Source organism: Rattus norvegicus, chromosome 17 (assembly GCF_036323735.1).
Source record: "Rattus norvegicus strain BN/NHsdMcwi chromosome 17, GRCr8, whole genome shotgun sequence".
Lineage (NCBI taxonomy): Eukaryota > Metazoa > Chordata > Mammalia > Rodentia > Muridae > Rattus > Rattus norvegicus.
In genome coordinates this window covers 60,660,900-60,678,024 of record NC_086035.1, presented here as the reverse complement: position 1 = coordinate 60,678,024, position 17,125 = coordinate 60,660,900, and the positions used below count along the sequence as shown (strand labels likewise).

Below are 17,125 nucleotides of genomic sequence, written 5' to 3'. Positions count from 1 at the left end.
TTCAGAAAGTTAACATTGATTCTGGTATAAAACAAAAATCCCTTGATTGTAGATCTGGAAGTACACACCTGCCCAACAATGGCAATTCTTAAGTCAGATGTTACAATTTTGATAAGACAAAAAAAAAAAAAAAAACAAAAACAAAAACAAACAAACAAAAACTCCTATGATTTGGTGCAATCCTGGCAGTGTCAGGCTAAGGCCATATTGACTAAAATTTTTAAGCAAACGGGGGTAAAAGAAAAAGCCCATGTAGCTTTATAGTAGCAATCGTTTCTTTTTTATTTTAATATACTTTAGGAAACACTATACAAAGCTGAGCTTTCCTGTTGTTTCTGTTAACAGCAGGAAATTCAATGACACAAACTGTTTGTGATGCTAAGAACAACAGTCAGCACCAGACTTGAAAAGTTAGGTACAACACAGACATCCTTCAAAATGAAGTGTCAGAATAGCAAGACAAGTAAACCAAGTTGAACAAATGACACCACTTGGGAAGTGACTCCTCATTCTTGTTGAATTTCACATTCATTGAGTATCTTTTACACAATTTATTGTTAGTGCTTTAAACAAAACCTCCATATAAGGAATTATTACTTGTAATAAGATATAAATATTCAACAAGAATAGTTTTGATAAAGAACCTCATGTAGTTCAAATTCTAATATGTACTGACCGAAAGAAAAAAAAGTAACAAACTGTGTTTGTTTAAACATGTTTATTACAACAGATACAATTCACATCTGACTAGCTTTGTTTCTCCTTTCCCCTCCCACAACCATGTTCATTGGGCCACTTCCTTGTATTTGAGCAGTCAATGTACTTCCAGCACACTTGCCCAGCAGTACTTTAAGTCCATTCTTACAGGGTGAAAATGGATTTCAATAATTTATACAAACGTGGGTTATGCTCAATCACTGCAACTCCAGCTACTGTACACAGGAATGAGAAGGTTATAGAAAAGTGCCACAGCAACAGTGCCCCAAGAAAGGAAAGAGGGCACCTTTAAAAAAATGGATAAAATCAGGCCAAGGGACTTCAGAGGGAATGGAACATACAGGAAATGAAAACATTTCTTTGCAAAACAAATGGAGCAGCACTGCTCTTGATCAGGTGCAAGTGCTGATCAGTTGTCTCATGATATTTGTACACTGCTCATAAGGTTCAAAATCGTATCCTCACACACAGATCACCTGGCGCTTGCACTGGATTTTTGAAAATGCAAGATTTCTGAATGATAAATTAACCCCCCAAATTTTTTCTTTTTTTAAAAAAAGCTAATTTTGCAGACAGGTTTCCATGTAAAAGGCTAGGTATTTAGCCACCTCAGCATTGATTAGTTTCAGATGTCTAAGCTCTGTTACACATGGCTTCCCATGGCTTCACTCTACAAAACATATTTACAACGTGAAGATACATCTACAAGAAATCTACATTTCAAGGGTTTTACAAATCAATCTTGTATCTTTCCCCTGAATTGACTCTCACAGACCCCGTCCCCTTGTCATTTCATTTGCCCAGCTTAACGGTCCATGGTCTACTGAAATGCAGCTCAAAATGTTATGACTGGGCAACAGATTTACAGTTCCTCTATGAGATCATGTGCAATTATTCACATCTTCAAACCATGAAGGAATTCTGATTTTTTAGCTTTTCGAGTTCCTTAATTTGTTGTCTCAAAAAGAGTATCCTGAAAAATAAAAGTAGATATTAAGATCTCTGTTACAAAAAACTTTGTAAATACTGAATGAGTCTTTATAATGAATAATAAAAACAACTTGTTCACAGTATTGAGCACATATATCAAAACAGTGAAAAAGCTAGAAATTTTCTTAATTTCCTAGCAATTTTTCAAAATTTACTTCAAATATACAGAATAAGTTTAAATTTATGTGTAGTATATACAATAAAAAGAAGGTAGGTGGGGAGTTAAGTATGGGGTAAATGTATTTATTTTGCTTATTGCTTCAAATGTATACCTAAGGAGATGGTTCCACAGACCCTGGACAGCAAGGAAACAGTCAAGTCTCTTTTGAGATTGGAGCGACATCCCCATACCCGTGTTCCTAGGTTCCCCAGAGACATTGCCTCAGAGTCAGGGAAGTAGCTGAAGATCACCATGACCCTATTCCTGCTCCACCACTGCCTCTATTTTTTTTTTTTCCTCTTTTAATTAAACCAAAACAGGGGAATGTTAGAATTCTGTCTAGGCTTCACTCCACAGTTGTACCTGACTCACTATGAAAGGGGCTTTTTGCCCCGCCCACCTTGCTTTCTTGCTCTGTCCCCATTCCCCTCCCTCCTCTATCTCCATGTGTTCGTGGCCAGTCTCTACTCCTCTACTTTCCCCTCTGCCTTTCTCTGTCTCTACTCTCCTCCCCACTCCCTGAGTAACTCCCATCCCTATAGATGATCCTTCATGGGGAAGGGATGCCTCAGCACGGACCTGCAGAGGCACACCCTTCCCCCATACATGACTACACACCACCAAACATATTGCTTCTCTCGTCTTTTCTATAAAACACAACACTTATAGTATTGTTAAGATTAGAATTAAAACAGAGAAGGCAAAATTACTACAAAGGAATTACTGTAGATGTCGGTGTGTAAAGCTGATGCCAAATAAAATCATCATTTCAAAATTGCTAGCTGAGGTACTGAGTGTGACAAATTATCCTAAGCTAAACATCAGGGAGACATTCAATGTCACAATTTAGCCCAAGAATACATACAATTAAATGACAATTAAAAATAAAAAACTGTTCCGGAAGTGTGACTCAGGGTAAGGTGAGGACCTGGAGTCAATCTTTAATCATTCTCCCATCTATACTTTGAAAGTAGAACATCAATTCTCTCTCACACACACACACACTCACGCACTCCTAAGAAATAAAACACCAATTCCACAGTTAGTCACAAATTTGATAGACTCTATTCTCTCCTGTGGATTACAGTATTCACTGCCTATATTAACAATGAATTATATACTGACTTGGTATCTGACCAGGAAGAAAAAAAATTTTTTTTACAATTTCTTTTATATATATGAGTACACTCTCCCTGTCTTCAGACACACCAGAGAGGGCATGGGATTCCATTACAGATGGTTGTGAGCCAGCATGTGTTTTCTGGGAATTGAACTCAGGACCCTCTGGAAGAGAAGCCAGTACTCTTAACACTAAGCCATCTCTCCAGCCTCTAGGTAAATGGTTTTAAGGCACATAAACAACTGAAAAAGTCCAATGCCTGTCCAATGCTGATTTAGTGGTAGAGCTAATTCCTAAGCAATCCTACGATGAAAGAATCCCAGCTGATATTTAAAAGTAGTAAATATCGCTAGATTAACAAAAAACTAGAAAGAAAAAGACAAAAAAACAAGATTCCAAGTTAACTGTATAAATCACAAACTGATATATATTTATGGATTGCAGACAATAGTATTTTCCCTGAATCATGACAAGCTACAATGTTACTAATAAGTTTGCTCTCAAAGCACATGTCTCAAATATACCGAACATCATAAGCACAGGGAAAGCTAAGATTGCAGATACACCCCATTTGGCTAGACAGTACTACATCGTCTTTATTTTCAAACAATCTAAGGATAAAAGCAGTAATCTAAAATTTTATCAAGCCAATTTAACCACGCTATATCTATCTATCTCTATCTATCTATCTATCTATCTATCTATCTATCTATCTATCTATCTATCTATCTATAAGTATGTGTATGTGAGCGTGTGTGTGTAAATAGATAAATAAATAAATAAATAAAAAGAAAGAAGGGCATTTCTAATTAGCTACCAGCAACATTTCATTCTTTTTTTAATCTTTTTTTAAACATTTATTTATTTATCATGTATATATACATCATACAGCTTTCTGCCTGCATGTATGTGCCTGCAGGCCAGAAGAGGGCACCAGACCTGATTATAGATGGTTGTGAGCCACCATGTGGTTGCTGGGAATTGAACTCAGGACCTCTGGAAGAGCAGTCAGTGCTCTTAACCGCTGAGCCATCTCTCCAGCCCGCAACATCTCATTCTTAAAGTAACATATCTTAGTGGAGTACAGAGTTATAAATCAACGAGTATAGAGAGAGTTATTAACTTAAGAAAAATCCCAATAAAGTGAGTATGAGTTAATGAGAAACCAAGACACTGTAGTACCCCATAAGCCAACTAAATTATAAAAATATTGGTAGAACATGGTATGATTAGATTACAAGACCATAATTTGACTCTTACATGATTCCCATACCTAATCCAAAACCATATCAACTTCACCATCCTAAAGTGGATAATCATGTGGTTCTTCTCATAAACTTTCTGTTCACACGCTTATCTAATCTGAAGTCATTCACTCACAAGCTGTCCCTTCTTTAGGGTTAAAAACATCAAAAAGGTACCTAACCAAGCAACTGTTATCAAATCACCTAGACCTTTTGTGCTATTTTTAAACAAGAAACACTCAGGAACTAAACAATTCCCAAGTTGAAACTTCAGTGTTCTTTGCTGCATGGGTGAGTCCCTCCGTGTCCCTCTTGTCCTGCCTCTCCTCCCCAGGGTATAAAGCATCATCTTGTACAGTATAAACAAGCTGCACATGGTACCCCCCCATCTACTCCTCATACAGTCCTTTTCTTGAGTATCAGCTTGGCCTTTGCAGTATTGAGATGCCTGCATTCAAGAGCCTATTCTTTTCCAAAATAAAACCCTAAACACAGGTGCAATGCTGCAAGTTCCACTGCACACAGAAATCCTAAAACTTGCAACAGGACATTGACAAATCACAAAGTGCCTCCTTACAGGAATAAAGATAAAGTTCATCAACAAGAGAGAGAGAGAGAGAGAGAGAGAGAGAGAGAGAGAGAGAGAGAGAGAGAGCGAGCTTTAAAAAAGAATTTTCTTTCTAGAAAATTGACTAGCAAGTAAATAAGAATCGTACTAGTTTTACTGTTGGAACCCAAACTGCAAAAGCTATAAAGTCAGCTAGCACCTGTGTGGCTAATGTTGAAGGCATTAATTTAGTGGTTTTCCACTTACCGGTTAAAGGTATCTAATGGGGGATCTTAAAATATACTTACAGCAGATATGGGCGGGGGAAAAGCACAATAGTTAATTCTGAAAAGATAACAAATTTCAGGGGCTAAAAAATGGGTCTGGAAAGAGAAACTAACAGCAGAAACTTAAGAATCTGGTTTTGTATTCACAGCACACATATTAAAAAGCCAGGTATGCAGTATATACCTATGATTCCAGTATGGGAGAGGCAGAGACAGGAGGATTCCTCGCAATTGTTGGCCAAATCTGACTTCCTAAGGTCATTCAAAACCAAAACACACACACACATATATATATGTATTATATAATACATATTTATATTATACACACACACACACACACACACACACACACACACTGAATAACTTACCTCTGCTCTCGCAAAGTTGCTTGAATTTCACATACTCGAACTAATGATCTCAAATTTTTTAACTCAGTACATATTTCTGACATATGAACACTTCCCATATTATGGGCTTCTTCACGCAATCTTGATGCCTACAGTTAAGGAATTGAAGCTCACATAAAATATGAATATATATATATATATATATATACACAAAAAGAATATAAGGGCTTACACTAAAGTACAAAATAAAACTTTTCATGTATAAGCACATAACCTTCTTAAGCAAAGTGTTTTGTTTTTTCCTTCAGGGTTCTTAAAACTATGTGGTTTCAATCAGATCTTGTTTTAGTCCACCCTATCCCAGCACTCTAGCAGATAAAGTGATTATGATATTAAATTCCAAGCCAACTTTATATTTACACAACTTTCACAGTAACATCACAGAAAAGAAAATAAGAGAAGAAAAAACTGAAATGAGGGGTGAGGAATGACAAGATAGAGACATTACCTGTTTCTCTGCATGGTCTGCAGGCCACCCTTGAACATGTTTTATGAGATTATCATTGAAGTGTGCTGCTAGAGTAGGTGTTAATGAGCACGCAGGCCTAGCAGATGCGTTCTGTGGTACAACAGCTGCAGTTGATGCATTACTACTACAAGTATGATTTGGACCAGGTGATGGACTTCTCTGGCTACTGCAAGACAAACACGTGAATATATAATGGGCTTCTACATGGCATGAAAAAGTTCTAGAAAACACTATGTATTCTTTAAAATATCCAAATTTTTACTACAATTATATATATAAAACACTATAAAATAGAACTGCTGATCCAAAGTATATCATGTATAATTCAATAGCCTTTAGAACACTGGAGTTTTTATTTAAAACTGAAACTTCAAATAACAGAACAGTTAACCTCAGAACGCGAAGTGAAGGTCAAATTTTCATAGTCACAAATATAAGGCACATGTATTTAATTAACACATTTAATTAACAGCACGTGTCTGTTTGGTATCAAAATTACTCTTGAATCAAGACTACTGAAATAACATCAGGCAAAAAACACAAGCATGTCACTGGAGAAGTCTGAGTGGACAGTTGATAGAATGAGACCAAAAAAGGGACAAACTGAAAAGGGATTCCCTGAAATCTGAATACTCTGGGACAGGGCTTGGGGACATATGGTGATAAAAACCAAAATCTCAACCACCCAAGCTGATTACGTACCTGCTTCACCAGACTTGGCCTTGAACAGATTTCAGTTATTCCCCAAAACTAAATTTCTAAAAGAATTTTCATCACTGAAGATATATTTAAAGTAACACTGCATCCTCTAAACATTATTTAAAATAAGAATTTCCCAAAACTGTTCTGAGCAATGGCAACATTGCTGACTTCTAAAGGGATCATTTAGAATGAAGAAATTCTCATTTCAATGTATAAATTCTGAAATACTTGGCCAGAAAGCAAGTATACACAAAAAACCATTCAGAATGAGCACAGAAAAGTACAAACAGTTTGTAACAATTATTCATAACATAACACATATATATGACATTTATAACAATATGAAAAGTGATCTGAATGAGGTTAGATTTAAAGACTTTAAGGATGTGTAACATTGGTTTTGGAGGTGAGGATTTTTTTTTCTTTTATTTCACCAATACTCTCAAAATTTCTATGAGTAGGCTAAAAAGCAAATACTGTGGCAAACACAATGCCACGTGCCTTTCCTATACAAGTAGCACACAGTTTATTTCCATCTAGTTACAGCTTAAAGATGCCTTTAAACTTCTTTGTGAACTGTGTGACTTGTTTAGTAAAAGTCATCCATGAGCCTGTCAAATTCTTCTGAGATGGAGTACATCTTGCTCAAACAGCATAGGATGCCATATTAAAAATAAATAATAACACAGTATTAACCAACTAACCTTAAGCGCTGAAGACTTCGTGGAGAGACAGGATCATGGCCCTGCTGCTTGTCAGCAGTCACGGGCTGCTGTGTAGCCGAATGTGACACTGGTCCTGGCTTAACTACTGGAGTACTAACCTAAAATGTCAAAATCCGGAGAGACAGGTTTTTTTAATCACATGAGAAATTTAATTAAAAAATAATTCTAATACTAGTAACATTCTGCAGAGGTGAACGGAATTCTCAAATTTTATTTCATTACATTAATACTGGAGACTCTAACATTTTTAGTTATATATATATATCTATACATATACTTTATATTCATAAAATTAACAGTTTTTAAAAAGTCAAATTAAAGTTGTTGTGTGTACACTTGCCCATGTATGTGTGATATAAGTATCAGATCCCCTGGACCTAATCTTTTGCTCATCCATAACTCACAGACATTAAATCTGGAATCCAAACTCCCATCTCATTTCAGTAACAAGTCTTAACAACTTAGCCATGTTTCTGCCCCAAAATTGAATTTTAAGCCATTCTTTGTACAAAACACCTTATGGTAAAAACCATAAAAGCATATTTCCAATGCTACCAGTTTTCTACTCTTTTTTATGAATTCTATAAAAATGCATATTATTGGCACACAGATACTCGTTTCCAGCACATATCAACACATGTGTGCAAGTATGGAGAATGTATGTGCATTATATTTATCATAAAAAAAGGTACACTATAGACAGATAAAACAAGGCCCATGACTGAAAATGGTAGATAAACATCTGAATACACACACACACACACACACACACACACACACATTCAGATGTAATACACGAAAAAGTTAAGTTTTTCTCTCAGAAAATGTCTTACCTTTATCATTAAAAACAAAACACAAACCCAAATATATGGCAAGCTCTAACCTTCACATACTAATAGATGGAATATTAATTTTAAAAAAAGTTGGGGAGATTACTCAGTGTTGTTGCTACACCACAAAACTTAAGAGCGAATGGAGTCCCATAGAATTTACATAAAGGCCAGTCTAGCAGAATGGCCAACTTACAAAATCAGCACTCAAAAGGTAGAACTCCCAGATTAACTGGCTAGCCTGATTAGCATTAATCTTTTGCTCACACTTTTGCATCAACTGAGACACTGCCTCAATAAATAAGATGACAAACTGAAGATGACGCCACACATGTACTCACCAGCCTACACACACAAACCCATTAAAACATACACCCACACACATACACCCACACACACACACCCACACACATACACAAAAGCGAGATCGGAGTGAATACTGGTTAGATATGTGATAGGGGTCTAAGTTGATGTAACATTAGTAAAATCTAGTTATATTCCAATTATATTTCATAACTGTGTACTAAGTAGAAATTTATAGATTTTCCTTACCCAAGAACAGCCGTTCATGCCTACTACTACAAAAACTAGATTAACATAAAAATTTTATTAAGAGAAACAAAGAGCATGCAATTCGCTAGCAAAAAATTTTAAATGTCATATTCTTATTAGAGAAGTTGGTTCGGTTTTAAAATGAAATAATGGGAGAAAAAAAATTGCATGTCGCCAATCCCAAAACCAATCAGGAATAAATCATGAAGTACACAAAAGAAGTTCAGATTCAGGTCTGCTGGCAACTCACCCCTGCTGCCCCATCTAATATCAGCCATCTGCCATTCATTCCACCACTACCTCATTCTCAAAGGGCACTTCCTGGGCCTATACACTTGAAAATGCTATCATTTCTAAACACTAGTCGATTCCATAATTAGTACAATGGTGACATACCTTTGGCTGTGATGAGACAGGCGGAGTACTAATCAAAGGTTTAATGGGGACTGTGTTAGTCTGAGGTGTGCTTATTCTTGGAGACACATAGGATCTTGGGGATGAAGCATCAGACGTTAGAGACATTGGAGACTGATTAGATGGCTGGGCTGCAATAGAATGATGTAATTAAGTTCAAATGACCCCCAAAATGTCATGTATGCAGTGAGGTGTCTATGTCACTCCACACACTGCAAAGATACCCAGTTGAAACTACAGAATCTGATGTCCATATTGAACATCAAAAACTGAACCTGTACTTATTCACATACAGTAGCCTTCTAAACAGCCAAAATTCATATTTATTCTCTGCATAAGCATAGGAATTGTCTATATATAGTCCCTTGCCTCATGAGGCAAGAGCTATGAATTCCTACCATTAAACTTCTATCCTCAATATGCTGTCTGCCTTGTCTGTGGACTTTCCAACAGAGACCGTTATACTACAGCACCTCTCCTGCACATGTTTAGTTCAAAGGAGTAAGTTACTTCTGCTTTGTCACTCAAAAGCTTCCAACAACACAAAGCAAATTTCCACCTCAAGTGTGTGCGATGTTTCAGAAAGACGGAGGGCATACTACAGTTTGACTTTTTTGCTTCAAGTAAACTGTATCAATACATTTATATTTTGATTAAAATATGATATATTACGCATATAATCAGATGAACACCAAAATCTAAAGTGAAGGAAATAAACAGACCTGAGAATACACACATATTGAAAGTCCAACAAAACCATTATACCAAATATTTTCTTAACTAAAAGCAAACTTTCCCTTAATTTCAAAACAAAACAAAAGGAAAAGACAATCTTTTAAGTAACCCAAGAGGAAGAAAGACTACCTTGTGTAGAAAGCTGGGCAGCTTGAGAAATCAGAGAGGTGATGTTGAAAGCAGATGGTCCAGCAGTAAGAAACTTGTGGATGATAGACTGCAGGGAAGCTTGTGTTACAGCTGCTGTAAGAACTTAAAACATTCAAAATCCAATCAAAACAAAGAAATTCACCTTACATTACTAACTTGAAACTCAGAGCTTACAAATAGCAATAGTAAAAATACAAATTGGTTTCATGAAATTTTTAAAATGAAAGCTTGGCATACACAATAAATCAATGAGAACAAAGACTTTAAAATGGGGGCTGGAGAAATGGCACAGTCATTAAGAACGCTGGTTACTCTTCCAGAGGACCCAACTCAGGTTCAATTCCGAGCGCCCACACGGCAGCTCATAACTGTTGTAACTCCAGGATCTGACCCCTCACATAGAAAAACATGCAGGCAAAACACGAATGCATATATAAAAATAAATTTCATATTAAAAAAATACTTGAAATGGTCAAAGAAGGAAAACAGGTTAACAATAAAGGTAAATTGACACAACTCTAAAGCTGCCAAGACGTGTTAAGAGCAGCAGGAGCCTATGCATGTTAGTCCTTAGGGCTTCATCAGAAAGACTGAAGGGATGCTGTTTCACATGACTATTTTCAACAAGCTGACCAATAAAAGCCCTGTATACCAACACTCACCGTGTCTTAAAAAGGGATACCAAAACAGCTGGTATTTAGAAATGCCATGCATTTTTAATGCCTAAGAATGTTTTGTACAGATGGCTTTATATAATTTTGGACTGCTTATATAAAACATTTAACGAAACAAACTAATAAATTGCAGTTATCTTAAAGAATAAAATAAATACACTCAAGTTCAGAGTAACAAGAAAACCAGGCAGTTTGAGAAGGCTCTAACGTAACACCTTCTATTATGAGAAAATGCATAGAGACTTAACATTTGAATTGTAATGGTTTCAAATTAACAGCAAATCCATTTTTGCTCAGGCTCTATGAGGTGTTGGTCCAAATAACTTAGAAAGGTAAAAAGAAAAAGAATCAAAGTCATGATTAAACAGACAAAACAAACAAAAACCCTAAAACACTACTAAAAACAAAACCACCACCCCCTCCCCAAAAAAACCCTCTAGCAGTTTTGGCTAGTAGCTGCCTCATGGGATTTCTAAGATCTTCATATTCACAGGCTTGAAACTGTCTGAACACCACTAACTCAGTTACACCACCAAGCACACTGGAGGTGGCGATGCTAAAGCAGAAAACTCCAACATAAATTTGAAAAGAAAACTAAGAGTCATTCCTTGAGTTGAGAGTTTTATAAATAACTTTTTACAATAGAGATAATAATGTTAAAAAACTGTAAGTATGTGTATTCACCTTCATTTATTTTGGATATGTCCACATTAGAATTATTAAGCTGTAGCGTGGCTTGCAAAGCAGGAAGCAACTGTCTAAAAAGGTTTGGGTCCTGAAGTAATGGAGGTATTGTCGACTGTGGGACGGGAGAAACAGGTACGGCTGAAGCAGATGTTGGGGGCGCAGATGTAGGGTTCAGGCCAGAGGCTGAAGATGTGGAAGGAGTTGTGCAAGAGTGTGATACTGACTTGTCTCCTGGAGCAGATTCTACATGAAAGGGAGAAAAGGCTCGTAAAAAAAAAGAAAGAAATGTTTCAATATCAGAAACTAAACCAAGCACATCACAGCAACATCTTCCATGTGCTATACACTTACGAACTGTATCTGAACCTCAGGAAAAATAAGCCTAGCTGTAATACACTCAACAGATAATTTTATACTCCTATTGATAAATAGGATAAGTGAGAAGCTAGAACATGAAAGATTCTAGTTCCTTAACTTTAAAAAGCTGATAATCTTCATCTTCACGTATCATTTGAAACTCACACTGCTATATGGTTCTACAAACATACACACAAGGAAGTTAATCAAAGATAACAAGGCTACAAGACTTATGTGCCATTTCAAAAAAAAAAAATCAGAAGTACCTGGGAGCACTGTACTAAGCAACAAGCAGTAACATTAAAGGATAGGTATCAGGTAGGTACCATTCATGACCAAAACCAACTACAAAAAATGAATACTGAATGAGAAGATTCAGGACACATTTTGTGGTTGTTAAGATTTAATCATAATGAACATTACTATCTATAACCAGGCCCTTTAATTAAATAGTAAAAATAAAGGAGAACCCCATTTCCTAGTATTTGGTAATAAAAGATAGATGTCCAACGCATGGAAAGCTACAAATTCTTCTTCTGGGTACAGCCAACGCACCTGAACACAAAGCACCAGTAGTGTAATCTTTACTGTGTTTGACAAACTGGAATTATAAATCCTCAAGACTTTATTTACTGCTGACGAAGAGAGCACAACCAGCAAGCCATTTACCCTGCCAGGTTAATTAAAACCCAATTTAACTTGCGAGACTGTGTGTCTTTAAGAGCAGGATGGGAATGTGAATAGAAATAATTCCAAGGCCTGTGGGCTACATTAGTGAGACCCTGTCACACAGGAATAGTACACCACTAGATTTCATTAAACAGAGAGAAAAATGCCAACTTAAAAGACACAGATACACATACTTATTATGTACATGTGCATGTATGAGTCTACATACACATTCAATCATAATTAAGCACTATTATTTTAACTCAAAACTGGTAATAACTCAAGCTTACCAACAAGAAAGGAAAGCGAAACTTCCTTTTGTGATATCTAGGTCAAGTCACACAACACTAACCATGTAAAGGGTTTTAGAAATATGGGCACTTAGATAACAGTAGATTAGACAATTCAGAATGTTCCATTTTTCTACCCTATTAACACTGATGTAAAAAAAAAACTATCAACATTTGCTAAAGCATCATTTACTGTTTATGTTCATTTGTAAGAATCATATCCATGTTATGACTGATAATCATAAACATCTGTACTTACAAAAACTAAAAAAGGAACCTTCATGGCCCCAAAGGAGCTGAGAATTACTACAATCAAGCTGAGTGTTAGTCTTTTCATAGTATCACTTCCATGGTCAAATACCTAGGAATGACATCTCTCTAAATGTATAGATTTCAAAAGTACTATAAATTTCATGTACAATTCATGGACATCCTAATGAATTTATCAAGTCAGAAGTTCTGAAGGGTTTTTCAAGTCATGAGACTAGAAGACTACCTAAAACTTCTACACATTGCTGATTTAGGCCTTAGACAAAGGAAAGAAACATTGAAATAACAATTTCTCTTCAGGAAAGTATGTTGTCACCAAATTTGGTTTAATTTTATTACACCTTATACTCATTTGTATTTGTTCAGATTTCTTGTATAAATTACAATTTGTAAATTTCTTTAGATCCTATCCCTTAAATGCATTTTTCTTTACCTTTCTTCAGAAAGACACAAATGCTATTTTATTTATTGTATGAATTATTAAATCAGGATTTATATTCCTTTCATTGTTAAGATTGCCACCAATTCGTAATGTTTTTGAAGACACAAAGTTTTCAGTTTTGTTTTGATGCTCCTTTGTCTAATCAAAGAGTTTTGAAATAGAAAACCACCAAATAACCAGCAAAAAATTATCAATAATATAAAGATGATAAAATGAGGGAATAGAGTATAAATCACCACTAGAGAATGTCCTTACAGCTATGGAAAGCTTTAACTTCTAAATTTAACAGGATTATTTGCTAAGAATACATGTATATAGTTTTGTGAGACAGAACAGTTTGACTGGGAGATCAGTTGTCTCCACTTAAAATTTATGGCTTCCTAGGGCAAGTGACATCTTTTAAGGCCTGAATTCTCTAGTCTGATTTGGGTATAAGTTAGTGAGGTGGACTATACAATCCGATACTCAGGAAGGAGGCAGGGGCAGATGTAGCTGAGTGTCATAATAAGTTCCAGGCCGGCCAAAGTGACATAATGAGAGTGGTTCCACAAAATGCAACAGTGTTTGCTTCTGAACACTAGCTCTTAATAAATATACTGCTTATCAGAATCACCTTAATAAGGTAATTTGTACTGAAATATAGAGCACAGAACACGCTCCATTTTTTAAACTATATGTCCATAAGAGAGATAACAAATCACCTTCCTTTATGTTTTTACTTATAAACTGTTGACTTGTTCTTCTAACTTTGCCAGAGGGGTAAGAACTTAAAAGAAGTACATTGTATTCCTAGCTATTCCAAACTACCCAACAGAGCAAACACTGGTCAAAATATATTTCTGATTCACACCTTTCTGGTCTGACAAATAATCTCTTCTTACATATGTTAAGATCTTAAGGCTCAGGTAATAACACTACCGATCAATTTCCTGTGGTGTTCTAACAACACGGCACACGGAACTCAAGTGTTTGTTTCTTCTATAGCAGAAAAAAAGGTAAGGTGACAATAATGGCTGTAAAGCACAGGTCCAGGGGTTTTTATGTGCTCACATGAACAGAGACATGTACAGGCACACATACTTTTTTCTACACGTTTAAATACACATGAATGTATGCATTTCATTAAATTTAAAAAATCTGATATTTCTCAATCTTGTTTCTTTTTTTTTTTCATCTGTCAGAGTCAGTCATCTGTCAGAGTCTAACAGTGAAAATTTATTAGCTGCAAAGCAGCAAACAAACATTTTTGGTATAATCCTTGCTTCCATTATAAATAATTCTTTTCTAATATTCTTTTTACCAGGTTGTTCCTGTTACACTTTTCAAATGCCACCAAAAATGTACAAGGTAAGCATTTTTTCTGAAACTTCACATTTTTAAGTTGATCAAATGCTTATTGCACGTAACATTTACTTTACCATACTAACGAATATATATTCAGCAATGTCTGTCTAACCAATCTCTCAATTTTTATGAAAATACTTGGGATCCTTAAAAGTATTTTAAAAACAAGGAGCTTAAGACTGAGAAAGGTCCACTTTAGTTAACGTATTCTTTATGTCAGCAACAAAAGGGCATTATTGCCTAAACACGTAGCAAATTTAAGGCTTATTCTTATTTGGGGACACCATAAAACAGGGTAAGGAATTGTACACTAAGTCCCTGAGATTCACCCAGCACATCAATGAATGACTATCTGTTCCCTTTCTGAACCAGACTGTTAGCTACCAGACTTAATTTGTGCTAAGAGCTCGCTATGAGCAGGTCTGTTTTTATAACTGCTTTGTGTTAGCAAAAGAACATAAAACACATCATACCTTTACTTACTAGATGAAAAACTTGCTAATTTAAATCCAGTGAACTCTTCTAACATGGGCTTACTTGACCAGAGTAAGGTACGAGGGCTTGTATCTATGGCTTGTTTTTGTGATTTCACAATTCTAGGAAGGACTTTACAACTAGAAGGGACATGAGAGCAATTAAGAAAGGTCATTGTGTGCTACTTAATTAAGAAAAATGTATTTCTGGTATATCTGTCTATCTCTTCCTATTTGTTTGTATATTAAGACAAGATAACCAAGGACTGTTCAATCTGACCTAAACAGGTAAACACTCAGACAGACAGACAGACAGACAGACACACACACACACACACACACACACACAAACACACACACACACACACACACACACACACACACACACACACACAGAATGTAGGACAAGTTGACTCCTTTGTTTCACACTCACACCAACATAATTTCCTACAAAAGTGATGAGGCTCACTTTTCCCTACACTTTTGTCCTGACATAAATACAAATGGCTTTCTCTCAAAAGATACGGCAAAATTAAATAGCTCTACACCTATTGTGAGATCCTTTAATTATATGCACAGCACATACACTCCTCTCTTATTATAAGTACATTTTAAAACCATGGCCAATGAAGGCATTTCTCCAACTCAAACATATTACCATTATTCCAGACACCCTGGTCCACCATCTAAAACAAACCGCAAATGTCTTAAATGTTTGTCAATGCCCAGGGAGAGAGCATCAACTGAGACACACTCAACCAAAGACCCCGCTCATGTATCATTTAATATGGCATACTACCACAGACCAACAGATTAACCTGATGTGAGCAGCAGTTCTAGTATAGATGTAATTGGGATTGCTTTCAGATTGGATTATGAAGGCCTCACTCACACATGAGAGCTTCTCATGCTGTTTATGTTGTCCACCACCCCAAGCAGCTGTTACCTCACTTTTTGAGCATGCTAAGGTTATTACATATGTTGAGCATGCTAAGGTTATTACATATGTTGCATAAAGGAAATTTGTGTTGTAATGTTTACTTCCAGTTCTCAGATCTGAGGTTTAATTAGAAGTAAGGTATGATATCTTTTATTTTCTGCCTCATACCTTAGCTTTCTAATATACAGACTGAGGCCAGAAGCTCCTGAAACATGGGGATAGTATCTACAAAGACTGAGCAGTAATTTTAAGCAGCAGGAATGCACTGCGCCATCTAAATTTGACAAGTTATTTAAAACGACTACTAAGTGTTACGAACTAAATAAATACTTAGTTTCGGTGTTGAAGCAAAACAAATGAGGAAAAAAAAAAAAAACAAACAACAAAAAACCCAAAATGTTGAGTTCTGAAAATTATAAATTAAAAGATAAACCTAAACTTCTAATTTTAGACCTAAGCCTAACTAATAACACTCTGAAAATCTCGAAAAGAATTTAGAGTTAAGAGTCTTACTTGAGCCAAAGGAAAGACTATTTTACAACTACAGTTCAACATGCAGCGTGTAGCAGTAACAGCATACCTTTTCTCTCTGTTTTCTGTGCAGGGAGAGAAGCTGTGGGTGTAGGCAGTTTTGATAAAGTAGATGCTCCATTAGCATCAAATGATTTCTTTGGCTGGTGATCAGACTGAAGCGTAAATGGACTAGAAGGAACAGTGCTTGGGGTAGCGGTTGGATGAACCACTGGTTTGATGGGGTGCTGTACTGGCGTAGAGCTACTGTGAGTCTCTGCTCTTGGCAGTCTGTAGTCTTTGTCATTGTGTCTGCTTGTTTGAGACAAAATATTCTGTGGGAGCAAACTACTGGCATCGCTGGAATGCTTGTCTTCCACTGTAGTTCACAGTTCCCAAAAGAGATGTTGGAATGACAGA

At 36.1% G+C, this 17,125-nt stretch overlaps 1 protein-coding gene across 19 annotated transcripts in view; it reads right to left on the bottom strand.

Moving 5' to 3' along the window:
* Positions 1-253: 253 nt before the first annotated feature.
* Positions 254-17,125, bottom strand: part of Wac (WW domain containing adaptor with coiled-coil) — a 60,070-nt gene continuing 43,198 nt past the window's right edge. For 7 of the 19 annotated variants that reach the window (XM_063276468.1, XM_039095733.2, XM_063276467.1 and 4 more), the window contains exons 7-14: positions 16,776-17,084; positions 11,408-11,674; positions 10,029-10,151; positions 9,147-9,295; positions 7,348-7,466; positions 5,921-6,107; positions 5,434-5,561; positions 254-1,690 (exon numbers count right to left, since the gene is read on the bottom strand). In XM_063276468.1, coding sequence (XP_063132538.1) covers positions 1,621-1,690; positions 5,434-5,561; positions 5,921-6,107; positions 7,348-7,466; positions 9,147-9,295; positions 10,029-10,151; positions 11,408-11,674; positions 16,776-17,084 — 1,352 coding nt within the window. In that variant the 3' untranslated portion in view covers positions 254-1,620. Of the gene's footprint in view, positions 1,691-5,433; positions 5,562-5,920; positions 6,108-7,347; positions 7,467-9,146; positions 9,296-10,028; positions 10,152-11,407; positions 11,675-15,255; positions 15,397-16,775; positions 17,085-17,125 lie in introns of those variants that run through there. The other 12 variants (XM_039095738.2, XM_063276471.1, XM_063276473.1 and 9 more) reach the window with 7 other exon arrangements.